Source organism: Emydura macquarii, unplaced genomic scaffold (assembly GCF_026122565.2).
Source record: "Emydura macquarii macquarii isolate MOO-44397 ecotype Brisbane River unplaced genomic scaffold, CSIRO-AGI_Emac_v2 contig_1644, whole genome shotgun sequence".
Lineage (NCBI taxonomy): Eukaryota > Metazoa > Chordata > Testudines > Chelidae > Emydura > Emydura macquarii.
The window spans coordinates 26922333-26941016 of record NW_027131781.1 but is presented as its reverse complement, the minus strand read 5'-3'; the positions used below and the strand labels follow the sequence as shown (position 1 = coordinate 26941016).

Sequence of the window (18684 nt, the reverse complement as noted above, 5' to 3'; positions counted from 1 at the left end):
TCCCTAGGTAACCCATTCCAGTGCTTCACACAAGCTTTCACAGAGCTCTCCTTCAGGTAAGTTCTGTGTAAGCTCAAAAGCTTCTCCCTCTACGATCCTGGGACCAACATTGTTACAACAATGCTGCATCCAGCTAACATAGCTAGTCCTGTAGCAGGCTGGGCTGAAGGCTATGGGGTCAAACACTGCAGGCACTACAGAGGCTGGGTACACTTGTACAAAATAATTTTTTAAAAGAGGGGAAGGGAGGGAGAGGGGACCCAGCCAGGCAGAATGAAGAGGTAAAAAAATCTGGCATTTCCTAACTTTCAAGAGACTGAGTTTCTAACTTAAATAATGTTCTGTTAATGACGTGCTGTGAGTGAGAGTGTGAGTGAGTGTTCCTACTGAACATATAAATGACTACAGAGTTCAGTGGTTCTGAGATAAAGTATAGATCCCATTACTGTACGCTTTTGGAGTAGGTTAGATTCTGAAATAAAAGTACAATGAACTTGCTTAACTATATATATTCCAGTGTCCCCTATTGGACAGAATCAGAGTTACTCTAATTTCTCATGGGCGATGCTTTTCTAAAAGATTGTCCTTCAACTCAAATATTGAGCCTACGTGTCTGGAACAGGACAATTAATCTTCTCCCTGAACCAAGCGGCCATAGCGGTGTGTCACTATACAAAGTCTAACTCAGAACCTAGTGAATTTCCCATCACTGATGGAGAGTGGCATTAGGTGAACTCTTCCATGCAGACAGCCACCGGAGCAGTACCTTGATGGTAGGAGATGTCACACCGAGGCCAGGGGCTCTTGTTAGTCGCTTTTATTTTAGCGAGTGCTGTACACAAACTCAAACACCCACCACCAGTTGCTCCAGTGCCCACTGTACAGATCTGCCCCGCGTCCGCCGTGCTCTAGTGTTCACCTCTGCGGGGCGAGGCCCAAATAAATTACCCGTGTCCCCTGTGCTGTGTCCCCAGGCACCGGCGCTGGAGAGGGCCACGATCGGCCCGTGTGTCTTGCTCCTCCCGGTGCCAGGACAAAAAACACAAAGTCCCCTTGCGCCAGAGAGAGTGTCCAATCCGGAACGTAAAGTCACCATGTGACGCTCCTGCCTGTGCGTCTCAGAGAAGACGGGCAGTGCTGCCCAGGCGGATGGTCTCATCCACTTTCCTAGAGGCTGGGAGGTCTCAGCACAGCATGGCAGTCTCCGAGGGCAGAGGGGAGCACCTGCAGGGCAAGATCAGTGTGTTAGGGATGGGCCAATGCACCAGAGAGGACAGGCGCCCCTGCGGGCCCTATGCTCTAACGCCCAGCCAGACAGCATCCCGGGGCTGCTCTCACTTCATCTCTAGTCGATGGCAGGTTGTCTGTGACAGTGACACCAGGGAGCCATTTCCCCGCTTCCCTGGTCCAGACCCGCTCTGGTACAGGACAAGGGCCTCTTGCTCAGTACTGTGTTACAGGAACATGCCTGGCCTCTCTGTGTATCACAACACCCCCTGCAGGCAGGTGCAACACAGTCCCAACCAGGGAAGGTGAGGGGGCTGCTTGCACAGACTACAAAAGAGCCACTTGAAGCGAACAGACCAAGGAGCCGCCTTGGGGTAGGACGAGCCAGTATGTCCCAGGGTGCAGGGAGGGCCGTGTGGTGCAGACAGCCCAGCCAAGCCATGGTCCACTCACAGTGCCCCAAAAGGCCAGGCCAAAGCTCCCCCACCCTCCTCATTCCTGCCACCATCTGCCAGCCAGCTCAGTGACACCGGGAGCTTTCTGGGTAGAGTGAGCCTGGCCTGAACGGGATGAAGCTCAGAGAGCCACAAAGCCAGGCATCTCCCCGAGGGTCCCATCCCAACAGGCCTGGGGCCCCCCCCAGCAGCGTTACCCTTCAGCTCTTCCTGGCTTTGGAAGGAGGCTTGTGTTCCTGATGGGAGCTACACAGAGCCAGTGACTGGTAACTGCACCAGGCGGCTCTGGCAGGTGCGCCATGGGAACCAGTCAGCACAAGAGCCACTGCAACCTCGGCACAGCCAGCAACCCCCCAGCCCTGCCCAGAAGAGCGGCACTCACTCCATCTTAGCCTCCAGGCGGTGGATGGTCTGCTTGTCCAGGTAGCGGCAGAACAGGGAGAGGAGATTGCTGGGGAGGAAAAGAGGCTCCACCAGGGCGGTCTTGGGCACCTGGGACAGCTCCTTAGCAACCAGGAACACGGTGTCGGTCCTGGGGAGGCAAACCCACCAGTGAGCACCTGACTTCCCCCCCACCCCCTCCAGCCCCCCGCCCCAGCCGACGCAGCGCACTGCGCACTACACAGCCCCACCACCCCTGCGGGGCACCGCCCAGGCCACACGCCTCCCGGCTGCGCCTCACCACTTCTCGAAGTCTCCACTGTGCGGCTCCAGCGGCAGGTCGGAGGAGAGCAGCCGCTCGCCGTGACTCAGCAGGGCGTACAGGAGCGAGATCCCGAACTGCAGGGGGAGCAAAGGAGCGGCCACGGGTTAGACGCGGCAGCAGCTAGGGAAGGGCCCAGCCCAGGAGGGTGCGTTGCCCCCAACAGGGCCCGGCACCTGCCACGAGACACAGCCACGGCAGAACGTCGCCTGGCCAGGGCCACATGGAGCTGGCTTCGCCTGGCTTCGCCTCCTGGAGGCCCTTCTTGCCCCCGCTTCCCACCCCACCCGCGGGAGCCGCCCAGCCAGACGCACCTGGTTCTTAAAGGTCATGGTGAGCGGCAGCTCGGTGGAGCTGGCCAGGGGCCTGGTCAGCTCCTGCAGGACCTCAATGAGCTCGCTGAAGGTCATCCGGCCCACCATCTGGCTGAGGGGGCCATACAGGACAGGAAGGGACTAGCCGCCGGCACGGGAGAGGGGAGACAGCAGGGTTAGAGCCAGCCCCCAGACCTGACAGCACGTGGCATGTATCGCAACGGCATCTGCTGGCAGGAGGGGAACAAACCCATCCGCGGGGGCGCTGGGGAGCTCTAGTGAGTGACACAGGGGCCAGGCGAGCTGCCCCTCCCCACTGAAATAGGCAAGCTCAGGCAGGCTGCAGGTGTAAACAAAGCCCAGCCATCCCAGGAGACCCAGGGCCAAGAGACCACAGACCCTCCAGCCCATCTGTCTGGGGCCAGGGTAGGATTGCGCCCTACAGCCTATCCCCATGACATCAGCAAGCAACCCGGCCGAGTGAGGGACCCTCCAGCACCATGCTCTGCAAACCAGGCTGCAGCCTGGCCAGCTCCCAGCAGGACTTTCCCCTGCAGCCCTGCTACATACATCCCCATGTGCCCAGCCTCACCCCATTGCCCTAGTCACACCCCGTGTATCCCTCACCTCCACCAGGCACCAGGATCCTGGTTCTGGCAGATCCTCACACCAGCTCTCTCATCTTCCCCCCCAAATCTCCCACAAACAGTGGGGGCCTTCCCCTAAGCTCCCTCCAGTTCATCAGTGTCTCATGCCTGCAGAATGGTCCCTCTAGGATTTAGGGCCCAGCATGGGTTGAACACAGAGGGCAAATCCCTGCTTGCCCCAGGGAGTGGTGTGGGGGAGGAGGAGATGGAGTCCCACCCTGAGACCAGCTTCTCCCCGTCCCCCAGTGGGCCATCACCTCATCCAGCACATCCTTCTTCATGAGGAAAGGCAGGTGGCGGGTGACGGTGACCAGGATCTCCTCCGCCTGCTCCCGCGTCAGGTGCGGCAGCAGCCGCGCCATCAGTTTCTTCCCCTTCCGCACACACAGCACCTGCAGGAACTCATCTTCTGCCTCCCTGTGGGAGAGCCCTGAGCTGCCAGACCTGGTGGGACCCAGCGCCCAGCCACCCTTGCTCCGCTGGCAGCGGGAAGTGGGGAATGGGAGCCAGGCAAGGGCCTGGGCCTCCAGCAGGGGAGTCTGAACAGGATCCCGCCTAGCTTGGACGTGGGGAGGAAGGAGGAGACAGGAGAAGGCAGGGCGGGGTCCCTACATCCAGCAGAGGAACTGGCTTCCATCAGGTGGGAAGCTGGCTTTGCCCCAAAGCATTTGCTGTGGCAGAGACAGGTGGGGATGGCTGAGCTGGCAGACAGGAATGTTTTTGATCCCCAAGCCCCAGGGCGTTCCCACCTCGCCCCAGAGATCTGCCGTTCTAACAGCATCTCCGTGGGGGGCTTCACCCAGGGCTGGTACCTGCCCACCTCCCCAGATTGCCCCCAGGCTCTCCTTCCCCAGGGTCCAGCGGCCTGCAGGGACGGTGCACCAATGCGCACCAGCAAACTCACTCCTCACTGTCGCATGCCCTGATCTTCAGGGCCTGGTAGATGCGCCCCACTTCATGGCTCTTCTTTTCCCGGAAACGAGGGTGCTGCTCCTCGGGCAGCAGGCTCATCTTCCGCTGAGTCTCCTCCACTTCCAGCAGCTGCAGGAACATCTGGGGAAGCAGGACAAACTAGCCGGTGGGGGAAGAATAACGGGACCCCAGATGAGCCCAACCCCCTCTTCCTCTCTGGACAGATGGTAGCCCTGCACTCTATATTCCTCCCCCAGCACTCAGTCTGTGACAAGGAGCGAGCCTCCCGGCTGAGAGAGACATGAGCCGCTGCGGCATCCCGAGATCCCAACCACCGCTCCGAGCAGTACAACAATGACTGTCCATCGGGGCTGCGGAGGGACCCTCAGGTAAGTCTCACCCCACCCTCACTGCAGGGCTCCAGGACCTCCATCAGCTAAGGCTGCTCACTCGCCCACTCGGGTCTCCCGGACTAGTTCCAATACACAGCTTCCGATGGGCTTTGTAAACGCATCCACTGTGAACGCAGCAGGGGACTCAGGGAGAGGCCAGAGATCCACAGCATCTAACACATGAGCTACCTGGCCTTCTTCAAAACAGACCCATGCCCTAGGCTCCAGAACGCAGGCAGATGCGGCAGAGCAGGACTCTCTGCACCAAAGCCACCAGCGAGCTGGGATCTCCCACAGAACATCCCCGGGCTCTGCACTGAACGGCTGTTGGATTCGCATCTCAACCCCCCCGCCCCACTGGACACCAACCCTCTCTGAACACAAACATCTCCGTGCCCAGGCCACACTCGCCAGGCTCCCGGCCATGCAGGGTTTGGGGATGTAGGAGGGTCCCCCAGCCCTGTCCCCCCAGCACGTCAGCGGGAGGGAAAACATCTTGCTATGGAGCCGTAGCAGTGCCTGAGGCGCCCTCTCACCTTCTCGATCCTGTGCAGCGCCCGCAGCCGTTGGTTCCCCGCAGCCTTCGGACCCGGTGGGGGAGGAGAAGGGAAGACAACCCGTTACAGCCCACGCAGGACACAGCTGTCTCTAGTGCGGCACGGTGCCCGAGCCACTCACAGGCTCCAGCAGATGAGATGGCAGCAGGACACGGAGCAACCCACAGGGGGAGCACTTCAAAGGGCCCCGTCAAGCTGCGTGAAGCCCAGGATCTGACCCCCACCCCCTCTGGGTCATGCTGGGGGCAACAGCCTCCACCTGGCCCAGCTGCTTGCCCAGCCCCCAGTGACAGAGCCAGAGCCACGGGCCCTGGAGCCTCACTAGCCAGAGCGGCTGTGGAAGCGGGTTGGAGGGTCCCCAGTCCCCTCCTTGAAGCTTTAAGGGGCCCAATAAAGCTGCTGCACAGATGGCCAGGGCAGGCTCAGGGGAATGCAGCAGCCCCGGACGTACCTGCTCCAGCAGGGCGTGGTGCACGGCGTCGATGGCCCTGCGGGGGCTGTAACACGTGGACACGGCAACCTGGCCCAGCGAGCCTGCAATCCGCACCACTGGAAGAGAGGCAGACGTGCTGAGAACCCACCCAGGGCCCTGCCCCCTCCCACCTCTGGCTGCACCCCTCCCCCCGCCCTTACCAGAGTCGTAGCTCTCCACCTTCTGGATGTACGGTGTGACCAGCTTGGGGGGCTCCTGCTTGTTGCGTCCCCCCAGCAGCTCCTCCTCCGCCTGCTTCCGCTCCAGCCTGTGGTAATAAGCCTGTAAAGGACAGGACGGCAAAGCAGCTGGGAGAGGAGGCAGCAGGCCGGGCATGGTCCTGCTATGGGGCTGAGTGCGCTAACTTTTTAATAAAACAAACATAAGCACAGCATTTATGTCCCCCGCAGTTTTCCCCCCCTGCAGAATAACAGATTCTGCTGGGAGGTGCTGCAATTACACCCTTCGCCCGCCAGGGGCTGCTGTGGCACCAGAAGAGAGGTCAGCCAGCCCATTGCCAGAGCAGCCAGCCATGGAGAGGGAGGGGCACTCTGTCCTTGGCTCTCTCCTCCCCCCTTCTACAAAGGTTCCGGCGCCCTTGCCGTGGCCCTAGGTTTGTGGTCACATGTGGGACTGAGGAGAGCCCTCCCCACTTCCCCAAAGAGGGGGAAGGGCTCCACCCAGTCCCACATCAGCCCCAGGGCTTCTGCTGGGGGGAGGGGCAGTATAATTGGCCCATCTGCCCCAAGGCAGATCTGCCCCGGGAGGGGCCAGTCTGGCCAGTCTAACCCTCCTGACTCCACTCTCAGTCCTGGCTGCCCCTCTACACCCTTGTCAGCAGGCTCCACGCTCTGGGGACAGCCTGCGTTGAGACGGGGCACAAGTCCCCTCCACCCCAAGGCATCGCTGCGGAGCAACGGATCCTGCAGGGCAGAACTGGGCAGGCTGGGAAGCAGCCTGAGGATAGCGGGAGCCTGCCCAGCTGGGGCTGTGGGGTGAAAGCCCAAACTCACCCAGCCGAGCAGGTCTCTGCCCGCTAGGGAGAGGGGCTGTCGGGTGGGCCCTGTCCCCTGCTCACCTGGTAATAGTGGTCGTCCAGGTGAGGATTCTCGCTCTGCAGCTGCATCATCTGCACCTTGATCACCCAGTCCTTCTCCTTGCGCGTCATGAGCCCCGCATAGGGATCCGCCTTCGGGGACCATGGCTTCTGGGGGGAGACGCTGCAGGGGAGGAGCCACCCCCCAGCGTTACTCCCTAGGGACGCAGACTGGGGCAGTGTCTGCACCCACCTGCAGCTCCCTTTGTCAACCCCCCCATCAATGAATAGGCCCACACCTGGCTTGGACTTGGAGACGTGGGTGGTGGCACCCCCCGGGGCAGGCCCTGGGAAGGCCTAGCAAGAGAGGAACCAATACGTGGGGAGCACAAGGGCCCCAGGGAGGGGAGGGCTAGGGTGTGGGGTGAGAACTACCCTGGGGGGCTGCCATGGCACCAGAGTAGGTCCCCAGCAGCTAAGTCTGGGCGGCGAAGGCCCTGGAAGGCAGGGGATCCAGAGCAGGCACCGTCAGGACGAAGCACAGCTCTCAGGTACGACTGGGGCCAGCCTTACAACTGGCACCACAGTAAGGGCAAGGCGCCCCCTTCAGAGGCAGCAGGGGCACAGAGCCTGGGAAAAAGATCACAGCGAGCCAGCCTGGGGGTCTGTGACCCCTGCACATACGCGCACATGGGGATGCATGGCTCTCACAGCCTGGTGCCATCTCCCAGGGGCTCAGCGGCCCTGCAGGGCCCAGCTCAGAGAGGGTCCCGGGGGAAGCTCTGGAAAGGCACTCCAGCGTAGAGAGCACGGACTAGGCTGGCGTGAAATGTCTGGGATCCCACGGCACCAAGCCGCACCTACGCCACGAGGAGCACCGGGGCCCCAGGCGCCGGTCTGTGCCCATCTCACCACACACAGGCTGTGCACCCACCTACACCTTAACGGAGCTCCCACCATCTGTTTCCCTCCTCCCCCTGCTCACCTCTGCGCCTGCCCTCGCTGCTGCCGCTGGTTCAGGATCCGCTGATGCTGAGGGTGCAGCTGCGTCATGTGGCTGGGCACACTGCAACGAAAGGTGGGGCGGGGGGGTGAGGCCAGCAGCAGGAAGGGCTGGTGGCGGATACAGTAATGAAGATGGCTGGGGACATGGCGGGGGCGGAGGGGTGGCCTCTGACACCAGGCTCGATTCAGGGCTGGCCAGTGCCTTCCAAAGCAGGGGGCTCCACAGGTGAGCGGCAAGGGACCCTGCAGGCCTGGGCACAGCTAGCCCAGTGCTATGCCTGGCACCCCATCTCCTCCTCGCCATGGGGACCACCATGGCCCAACTCCCAGAGGATCCGGGCCCAGGATACTGGGCTCCAGGGGAATGTCCCAGCCATGCCTGCTCTGGCTGATTAGGGAGCAGCACCCCCAGTTCTAGTCTCACCCCCATGATCCTTAGCCATACGGCAGGTGGGGGGCTGCAACAGGGAGCCTCAAAAATCTTTTTGGTGTTCACAGGACACAGTGCCCCCCCTACCCCCAGCTCAGAGCATGCGCTAACTATATAATCCAGCCTCACCAGAGTGGGGCCTGAGCCTGGTTTGTGGGTCTAGATGGGAAAGCGGCCTCCCTGCCCCCAAATAAGTGGGGCGATCAGACACGCTGGAGCCCTGGACGCTGGGCCCACTTCCACAGTACCTGAACTTCAGCTGGCAGCCGGCTGACGGACTGAAGAAGAGAGGGGGCTCCAGGGAGGGAGAAGTGGGGCCAAAGCGCATGGCCAGGGGCTGTGTCGGGGTGCTGATGTTGCGTGACATGGGCCTAAAGGGGGTCGGAGACACGTACCCCGAGCTCTGAAAGAGGAGAGAAGGGTTAGGGTTCCGGGACCGGAGCTCCCTCCTCCCCAACCAAGAGATCACAGCAGGGGTCAGTATCATGCTGCCAAGCCAACAGGGATCGTCTCTGCTGCCCCAGTGACCGGGGAAGGAGTCAGGTGACCTAGTGGGCTCCAGGGATCCACTCTGATCCACATCCACCTGTATTCCACAGCGGACTGTGCCCACCATGGGGCCCAGGTCCAGGCCCTGAATAGCTCCTACAGACACGGTCTTCCCCGCCCCGTGTCCTGCTGCGGGATCAGCCTGTCCCTGCTGTTCTCCACCTTCCCCACCGGTGTCCGAAGGGCCCTTCACCTCTGCAGGCTGAACGTACCCAGGGCGCTCGCTTCCCAAGCCTGTGTGCACCCCTGCACTCAGCTGCCCTACCTTGCCCCAGTGTGGCTTTTCTGAAACACAATGCCTGGAACCGAAGGGGCGGCCCTGGGCAACCTCTCCACATGAGACGCCAGGCCACTCTCTAGCGCCTCGCTCTACGTACAGTGCCTGGCGCTGCCAACTCAGCCAACAGGGGCCGCGGGAGCGAGTGAGGCATGGGGCAGAGGGGCATGGCTCCAGAGTAACACCCTCAAGAGCAATGACATGGCAGGGGCGGGAGCAGGATCTCCGAGGCAGCGATACCAAGAGGATGGCTTCGGCATTTGGGAAGAAGAGAGGAGGTCTGTAAGATAACGGCTATGCAGGGGGCTCTATTTCCTTTTCCCCGGAGACAACAGAAAAGGGCACTGGGGATTAAAAGGCAGAGCATCAGAAACAGATGAAGGAAGCGATCCTTTATGTAACAACCTGTGGAACTCCCTGCTGGAGGGGAACAGCTTAGAAAGTTATTAAGAAAGACCAGATGTTTTCCAAACAGCAGCACCCACAGTGACGCTGACCAGGATGAAGTTACAAGGGCTGAACCTGCCATTTCAGGGCAGAAAGATTTCTAGGGCATGGGCTTGCTCAGAAGAAATTGCCCCCTTTCCCCCACATAGAGCTGTGCTAGCAGCCAGACCCCATAGGCCTTGGCTCCTTCCCCAAACTCTCCGGTGCTGCTGCCGTGGGACATGGGCTGATTGGCTCCAGCAGCTCCTGTGCTGCGTGTACAGGTGCAGCCAGAAGCTGCCTTGGCCGTTCCAGAGAGGCCCTGGGCTGGGAAGGGAAGGAAGCAGCCTGGGGTGTTACCTGATTGGGGGTGAAGAGAGGTGAGGCTCTGCGGGGCGGCGTGAACGGACGAGCGGAGCCCATGGAGCGGGGCATCACGGGAGACTGCTGCAGGGCAGGAGACAGGAACGTTACTGGAAGCGGAGCTGCAGCTCGCCCTGTTGCACGCACTGCAGCATTAAGGGGTGTAAATAGCATGCACGGGGACAGACGCGGTCAGAGCAGCGCTGTTGGGAGGGGAGCCCCAGACCACAGGCTGCCTCCGTGTGGGCAGAGCGAGGCGGCATGAGGCAGCAACCTGGGGTGGAGGAGGCCGTCGGAGGAGCAGTGGGGACGCGGGAAACAGGGGAGTGAAGGGCGGATGGTGGGAAGTCACTTTACCTGCCGCATAAAGCGCTGAGGGAAGGATTTCGGGGACATCATTCTGAAGTCTGGGCGCTTGAGTCCAGGGGCGCCCAGGTATCCCCTCTGCACTGGGGAGACAAGGTAGTCCAGGTTCATATGCGACGCAGGGGAGCCCCTGTCCAGTACCCGGAGAATGGCTTTGTCCTACAGGGGAGACAGAGAGAGCCATTCCGCTGCGCCCTGCGTGCACCGGGCCACTGCTGGAGGGAGAGGCTCTGCCAAGCCCAGCATTCCCCAAAGGGCTGGTTTCAGCCGGCACTGCCTGCACCCAACGCAGGTCAGACGGGCCGTTGAGTCCCACACAGTTTGGGAGCGCTGATGAAGGGGATCAGCAGCGAGACAGTGCTGACGCTCCCAGGGTCACCCCTAGGCCAGGCCCATAGCAGCCCGGGCTAAGCAGGTGGCTGGACAATCCCTGATTTGGAAAGGCAGCTGCAGATACCTGCTTGTGTGCGCCACAAAACCAGCCGGCCCTGGGGTCTGGAGGGACGATGGCCAAGGGCTGGCCTATAGCATCGGCATGGCCCTGCAGATGTCACATGGGCCACAGCTGTGTGCTGATCGGACTGCGAACCACTGTGCTGGAGGGATGCTGGAGCGGATACGCTGCCCAGAATGTAACCAGGGCAGACCGGCTTTCCTGAGCGCACGAGGAGCACTACAGCTGGGGCTACGTCCGCCCCACAGAGCTCCCGGATTCCACCACAGCATCAGCTCAGCACCAGCCGGGCAGGGAGCTCTGCAGGGTGGGCCCCTTCGCCACAAGCCTTTACGCCAACCCTGCCTCAGGGAGGTGGGCTGAGGAGACTCTTCCATGCCTCCAAACTCCCCCGGGGCCATCAAAGCCCATTCTCCCTCCACCACCAGGCCCGGAGCCCTCACCTGTTCTTGTAGCACCTTCATCCTGAAAAAGCCCTCTGCCCGTGGGCATGCCAACACCCACCCTTGGGACACTCCCCCATACCCATCAGCCCCAAGTACCAGCCCCCCAAACGCAGCAATCCCTTGGGTTTGGGTTCTGGACCCCCAGATATTCAGGTGTGGGGGTGCTGGGCACCTTCTGCCTAGGCAGCCTGATGGCTCCAGAGCATTGGATGGTTCCAGGCCCAGGGAGCCCAGGGCCCTCTTCTGGGTACAGGGGAGAAGGCAAAGGGTGGTGCTCACCTCCAGCATGCAGCGCGACAGGATGCTTCTTGGAGACGAGGTCCATGCCCCTGAATCAGCAGCCACCTGAAAGAGACTGGGAGTTAGGGCCGAAGGAGGGACTCCCCGAGCGCAGGCGGAGGGGGCGAGAAGGAAAGAACAACTCTCGTCCCAGCATCTGCCAGCGGGAGGCACTGCAGAGAACAGCTTAGAAGCACTGTGGGTGAACCTACAGTTACCGCAGGCCTGGCCTCTTCCAGCAGGAGACACTCTTACCAAGTCATCACCTTCGAACTCTCCCCAGGTGGAGCCGATCCTGCTGTCGAGAACTGCTGAGTCCAGGCTCTGCAGGGCAAAGTGGGGTGGCTTACAAGGGGACCATGAGAGCTGTGCTCAGTCCCTGGGGGTAGGGGGGATTCAGCTTCCCTTCCCTCCCTCTGGACCCGGGGGAGAGGGAAAGGGACTTGCTGCTGGTACTAATGGCAGGTGTGGTGGATGGGGAAGGGCTAAGCCCAGTTCCTGGCATCGGTCAGGAAGAGTGGGGGGGCACACTGCCAGCATGGGGGGGGATTTGTCCTCAGTCACAGACCGGCTGAGACTGGGGTCAGCGAGGGGAAGGGGCAATGCACCCTGCCGTCTCCCAGTTGGGACAAGTGAATGGGGAGAATCCTGTGCATGGGAGGGAGGGACCCCCTGCCCAGAGAGCTGGGAGGAGACAGTGCCGCCCTCCAAACACCCATGGAGAAAGGACTAAACCCGCATGTCCGTCTGGAGCCCCCGGCCTGTCTCACCTCCAGCGTGGGCTTGCTGTGCACAGCTCTCATCACTGCTGGGTCTCCCAAATCATTCTGCTCCTCGCTGTCATCATGCTGCTCCTCTTCTTCTTCCTCTTCCTCCTCCTCCTCCTCTTCTTCCTCGTTCTCTTCCTCATGGTCATCTGCCCCTACCTCCTCCTCATCCTCCTCCATGTCAGCATAGTCATCGTGCTGAGCCCCAGGCTCTGCCTCACCTTCTTCCCCTGCCTCTTCCACCTCCTCGAGCATGGACTGCTCCTCTTCTGCCCCCAGGGCAGGCTGCTCTGTGGCCTTGCACTCCTCCTCTTCCTCCACCACTGCCACCTCCTCAGCTTTGCCCACAAGACTGTGCTCGGGGCCTTTATCTGGAGGAGCCAGGGGTTTTGCCACTTCCTCCTCCATGGAGTCTCGATCTTCAGAAGAAAGAAAGGAGGGTTCTCATCAGGGGCAGGGAGCGGGGGGATGGCACAGCACCCTTGGGACTGTCTGATGGCCACAAGTCTCCAAGTAGGTGCTGCTCTGACCAAGAGGGCGAGCTGGATGCTTCGAAATCAGCCTCCTGCTCCAGATAGCAGCTCCCCCCGTATGTGATCTCACCAACAAGTGACACCACCAAACCCCACCCCAGCTGCCAACACCTCCCAACAAGCCCAGCTCACACCCCAGCTGCCCGGACCTTCCTGTACCCCACTGCTCTCTTTTTCCAAAGTCTGCTCAGACTCACGCCCCGGGCTCCTCCCCTCCAGCTGCCTCCAAGCCCTACCTAACCCAAAGGTCATTTCGTTGTACAGGTCAATCTCCTCATCTTCCTCCGCCATTTCCTCCAGCAAAGGAGCATCTTCTACCAGAAGGTATTCTTCCAGGATCTAGGAGACAGAGTGAGATGGGGAGTAGGGTCTCCCTGCCCCTTCTGGGAGCCAGCTAGCAAGGGAAGACGGGTGTCCTGACCTGCCCCAAGCCAGAGAGGGGGGTGAGCACCCCGATGACCACCAGCCAAAGAGGAGTTGCTGAACGAATGCCACAAAATTGACAAAGAGCTCCCTCCTAACCACGCCCCACAAGAGGCATGATCTGCTGGCTAACAGCAGGTATTTAAAGATCTCTGATTGGTACAGCCCTTATTGCTAACCCCAAACTGCCTGGTACCCTCAAAGCACTAGCTGGAAGGGTGATGGCAACCTAGTCCAATCTCTCAGTTGTTCTGCTGAAGTCAATGGGAAGTTTAGCCTACTTCAGTAGAAATTAACCTTGTAGTAGACCTTGCAACCTGTGTTGGAGTCTCAGAGAATCCATGTGGACTTCAACAGAGTTCTGTGTGGGCACAGGATGCACCCACGTGGCACAAGTTGGAGGACCCGAGTCTCGGCTGGTAAAGCTCCTATTGCATGCAGCATGTCACCAAGTAGAAAAGCAATGCCAGAGCTTTTAGAAACAAGGCTGTCCTTTGTTGAACTGGCCATTGGCACATGCAGTTCCCTAATTTGTACACACAATTGCTGTGCTTGCATGAATTAGGATCACAATAATGCACCTGCTCTATGTGCAAATCTAACTCGAATTATCACTGGTAGGTTTAATGATGTTTAATGGTTTAATGGGGGGAGTACGCGCTCCTCAGAGCTAACACCATCTATGGACCCAGGGAGACAATCCTGCATTGCTTTCACTGGAGTCCCATTTAGGTTTCCTTGGCAACCAAAGAAGTTTTTCTTAAAATGGAAGTTGAGATTCTGCAGAACCTGCATTGGTCGAGGGGAGGAGATGAACACATCAAGGGGGTCAGATGCAGCCTCACCCATATAGGGCACGGAGGAGGAGGTATGTAAATCAGATACAGTGAGCCAGCAGAGAGAATGATGTAGTTCAAACAGCAGCAGAACACAAAGGGGTCTTCTGCAGCAGCATTTTTGATAGACCACAGGGAACAGAAGAGGAAAGGCCAGAGAAGATGTTACAGTGATAAGGGCAAGAAACGACCAATACACGGACAAGGGGTGTGGCTGCAAGGACAGCAGGGAAAGGGGGATGTTAGACAAGAGACAGGATCTAGCGAGAGGTTGGGTATGGGGAAGAAGAGCCAAGAGGCTACCCAGATCACAGCTCTGGGGGATGGGGAGAAGTGTGAAGTTGCCTGATGGGGAAACAGTAAGATGCTCCATCCTGGAGAGGGTGAGGTGGCGGAGAGACATCCCAGAGGAGTGTCCAAGAGGCAGCTGGAGAGGTGAGCTTGGATGAAGGAGGAGAGGTGGGTTTGAGAATCGGCCTCACAGAAGCAGTAGCTGAATCTGTAGGACATGAAGAGGAGCGGAGATGGTCATGGCTCACTGACGGGGAGAGGCCTTTTTGCTTCATACCATTAGACTCTAAACTGGGACAAGTGGCGTTAATCTGGGAGGGGCAAAACCAAGGATTAGGATGCAAGCTAGGGAAAGCAAACTCCAGACTAGACATCAGGACAAATATCCGAGAAGGGGAACAAGATAATGGCCTGACCAAGGCTGGAGCCATTGAGTGACCACATCCCACCTGTCATCTGACGCTACACAGCCACAGGCCCAAGTACCAGCCCCATCCCCGTCCAGTGGCTGGGCCTGCCTGGGCTCCCAGCTCAGCACTGCATCAGGTGACCCTCGTGGGGCCCAAGGGGAGCAGCGCTGCCCCACAGAGGTGAGAGTGACCCGTTCACAAGCTGCCCTGCTCTCCCACCTGGGCCACTTGCTGGGACTAACAGCTGCTCAGAGCCTGGGGGCAGGTTATCATCCCTTTCCTGCACAGACAGGCACCAGGGCTAGAGGGGCAGAGTCAAAGGGCAGAGCCGCTGGAGCAGGCCAAGGGGTGACTGCCGGGCAGGGAAGGGGGTGCCAAGTGAGGCCGGGGCAGGTACCCAGGAGGTGATGTCCTGGCACTACACAGAGGGAGCCCTCCCCTGCCCCACACGAGGCCTAAGCGAGATATTCCGAGCTCCAGGGATGGGGGAAGAGCCGGGGTGGCCGTGGAGAACACTTACAGCCCGTTCACTACTCTCCGCCATCGCGCCGTCTCGACTCACTGTGATTTCCCTCTATGGGGCCAGACTGCGTCCGCCTGCCGACTTTTAAAGGGCAGAGGCACAGGGAGCGAGGCTGCGCTGTGCGCATGCGCGGAGCGCATTAGTCTGCCGTACAACATGGCTGCGTCCAGTCAAGTAAGTAGGAGAGTGCAGCTGCGCACCTGGGCTGCAGCCCTCTCGGCTGGAGTCTGCTTCAGAAGGGAGCCAGTCCCACGCCCCCGGCTCTGTGGCACAGTCCGTAGCTTCCCCATTCTCGGCTGTTACAGTCCAGGGGCTCCCCATCCCCACAGCTGGTTACAGTTTCTCCCCTCCCCCGGATCTGTGCAGTGGTGCAGTCCCGAGGTTCCCTATCCCTCCCGCTCTGTGTAGTGGTGCAGTCCCGAGGTTCCCTATCCCTCCCGCTCTGTGTAGTGGTGCAGTCCCGAGGTTCCCTATCCCTCCCGCTCTGTGCAGTGGTGCAGTCCCGGGGTTCCCTATCCCCCCCGCTCTGTGCAGTGGTGCAGTCCCGGGGTTCCCTATCCCCCCCGCTCTGTGCAGTGGTGCAGTCCAGGTTTCCCCGGCTGGCGGTGTGGAGGAGGCGTGCGCTGCCTGCCCCAGCCTGCGCGCGAGGTCACGGTGCATCAGCGCGGGCGGAGGTCGCCGGGCTCTGCCCTGGTTCCTCACAGACGGGAGGCTCGCGTGGAACCCCTCCCCCCTGCCTCGGCTCGGGGGTGCGGGGCTGGGGCCGGGGCCGCGTTGGCCTCAGCAGCACCTGCTGCGGGGGCTCCGGGGCTGCGCTGGCCACGGCGCACGGCTGGACCCCGCGCGTGTGGAAACGCCGGGCTCTGGGCGGTCCCCGTCAGCGGGGCTCCGGGCGCCCGCAGCACGGGGCTACGAGGAGCAGCCGGGGGAGGGCGCACTTCTGCTGCACCCATGATCGCCCCCGGGGCGGCCGCAGGGAGGAATCTCGCCCCAGCAGTCGGTCACCTCGGGGCTGGCCATGTGGCTGCAGTAACACGTGTCTGTTGTGCTGGCTCAGATCCTCAAGCAACCGGATTCCGGGTTAGCCAGCTCGCGGCAGAGCGGAATCCAGCATCTTCGCGCACACAGACGGGGGAGGTAGGGGCTCTCTTCTGTTGGCTCTAACCTGCTCACATGTAAAAGCGAGGTTTCACTGGGGAAACAGGATTCAGCTGACCATATTGTCTCCTTGCTTCCTTGTGCCTCCCCCATCTAACTGCCTGCAGTGCATCCGCCTGACCTGCTGTCTCTTGTCTGACGTGTAGATTGTAGCTCTTTGTTCTGTGTGTGCACCACACCTAGCACAGTGGGGGCTACAAAACAGAAAATTAAAAATTGTCACCCAGATAATTACATCAAGCTTTATGGAAAGAGATGGTATTCCTAGAGACACCATTGGTAAAACCACACACAAAATATGGCTCCAAGGCACAACATGAAAATACATTCTGTTGTTTAATATCCCTGAGGCTGAGTAGCATTTGGCATCTTTGTGTAAATGTCCCCAGCTGTACTGTTTGCTAAACTTCTGCAGGAGAGGGGACCGGAGGAGAAGGATTCATGCAGTAGTGGAGGAGGAGAGAGACAGCAGGACTCTTCTAATAGTACTGTAGCTTTTGTAAGCTTAGCTTGAATCTGGCTTGTATTCACTCCCTCAAGTTTCAGCTCTTTATCTGTAGAGGGCAGTATTAAGGAAGCACTCAGCAGCTGGGCAGATGTTTAACCCCTGTTTAAAATAAAATAAAAATCAGTTACCAACGGTAATCACCATAGCATCTGAGATACTTCAGTATAGTATCAAAGATCGTGCAAAGTTGTCAATAGATGTGCCTAAGGGTATGTCTACACTGCAGTGTAAGCCCAGACTCAGTTTCAAGCTCTAACCTTCCTCCCCTTCTGTTTATATACAAATCTCAAGCCCAGCTATGACCCAGGGTTCAAGCCCTATTGTTTTGCAGCATGGACACCCCAACGCTGGAATCAGGCCCTGGGAGTCTGCCAGAGCTATCCCACAGTCCCATGGGACAGTGTAGTTTGTCTTCTCAGTTCCACCAGTCACCAATTGATTCCCACACAACAGAGGCAGCCCCCTTTGTTCACCTACAGCTCGGTATTTAACCCTCCCGTTTTTTTCTGACTGCTGAGCTCCAGAGTGAACCTCCTGCATTTGCAATGGCCACTCACCAGAAGTATTTTACCAAGCACACTGCTTCCTGGTTCTGGGAGCACAGCCAGATTTTGGTGAATCTTTGGTGTGAGGTGAGCAAAACATTCAGTTTTAGTAAAAGTAGCAGGAAACTCAAGTAGATTAAGGTGGGGTTTCTTATCCAGCATGTGCTCTACTGTTTAATCCACAACACTGGTGCTTTCTGGATAATACAGACTTTGGGGATATGTTTAAAATGTCATGTTTGGTAAATACAAGAAATTCCTTTGAAGCATATTGACCTCGTTTGCAGATGGAATCCTTTCAGAGATTCCATGTGTGGCAAGTGCAGCTACTGTTCAAGCAACCCATCACTTGATGCTGACAATTATTGTCTGGGATCCAGTCTTCCATTTTTTATTTTTCTTTAAGAAGAGATGGTGAGACCGCTGACTCTCTGGTGCCTCAAATCTCCTTGAACTTTGTCAATAGGGGATCTGATCCAGGAATTCAACAGAGGCTGAAATGATTGGATTTGTGGATGGTCTCCCACTAGCAATGGAGGAGGAGGAGGACGTTTGAGAAGTGGTATTTGTGGATGGGGTGGGCTATTGTTGGTCTTTGATTATTTTCAGGTTGGTAATTTTTGGTTTGGGGTGTGAGAAGAAGCTGCTGTTCTTGCAATCCAACACATGGCAGCGCCACTTGTTTTGCATAGAAATCAGCATAAATACAAACATTAGTGAGTGCATCAGATGGGTACCCATCAGTTTGGAGAATCTCCACTAGGATGATAAAGACCTTGTTGCAGACAAATCAGGATGCATGGTCTGCCTTGGTCTCAACGTTGCCTGCAGCATCACCGGTGATTACGTGTCTAAGAGAGGTTGGATACTTGGACCCTGATCCTGCAATGAGCTTTTCACAGGCAGACCCCTGCAACTACGCAGAGCCCGACTGGTGCAGGGGCTCGCCCACTGAAGCACCACATGTCTGCAGGGCTTTGTCTGCATGGAGCTCACTGCAGGACTGGGGCCTTTGAGACTATTGGATAGCAGGGTGATAAAGGTCTCTGGCTTCTTGCAGCATTGTAGGGCACATGTGATGTGATATTGAGGTGTCATGCTGGGTAGATTGGGGGGGAGCATTTGTCATATTGGTTAACATCACTGTGTCTAAATCATAAATATTCACGTAAGATATGCCATCTCAGCTACTGTTAGAAAGGATGTAATGTGCTGAGTAAGATGACAATACTTATGTTCCTGTGTTATATCTGTAATGGAAGTTATGGACATGTTTGATGTATCTGTGTTTCAAACTATGCTGTATAAGACACACCCCAGATAGGATGGCGGCAGGACGATAGCCTGCTTAATGGCCCATTAAGACAGTCACGGATGCAA

The 18684-nt window shown here is 58.6% G+C and overlaps 1 protein-coding gene across 2 annotated transcripts; it reads right to left on the bottom strand.

The window, feature by feature from the left end:
* Positions 1-498: 498 nt before the first annotated feature.
* PATL2 (PAT1 homolog 2) lies at positions 499-15220 on the bottom strand. 2 transcript variants are annotated; one of them, XM_067556017.1, is made up of 19 exons: positions 15091-15220; positions 12847-12949; positions 12081-12496; positions 11566-11634; positions 11311-11376; positions 10123-10290; positions 9763-9849; positions 8399-8553; positions 7701-7781; positions 6758-6899; positions 5841-5961; positions 5659-5756; positions 5187-5231; positions 4251-4399; positions 3604-3763; positions 2700-2840; positions 2365-2462; positions 2065-2214; positions 499-1224 (listed from the first exon to the last, which is right to left on the bottom strand). In XM_067556017.1, exons 1-19 carry the CDS (start codon positions 15112-15114, stop codon positions 1185-1187), a joined length of 2313 nt encoding a protein of 770 aa, XP_067412118.1. In that variant the 5' UTR covers positions 15115-15220; the 3' UTR covers positions 499-1184. The 2 variants fall into 2 exon arrangements, with proteins under 2 accessions (XP_067412118.1, XP_067412119.1); XM_067556018.1 differs by lacking the exon at positions 499-1224 and having other exon boundaries at positions 2061-2214.
* Positions 15221-18684: the final 3464 nt, after the last annotated feature.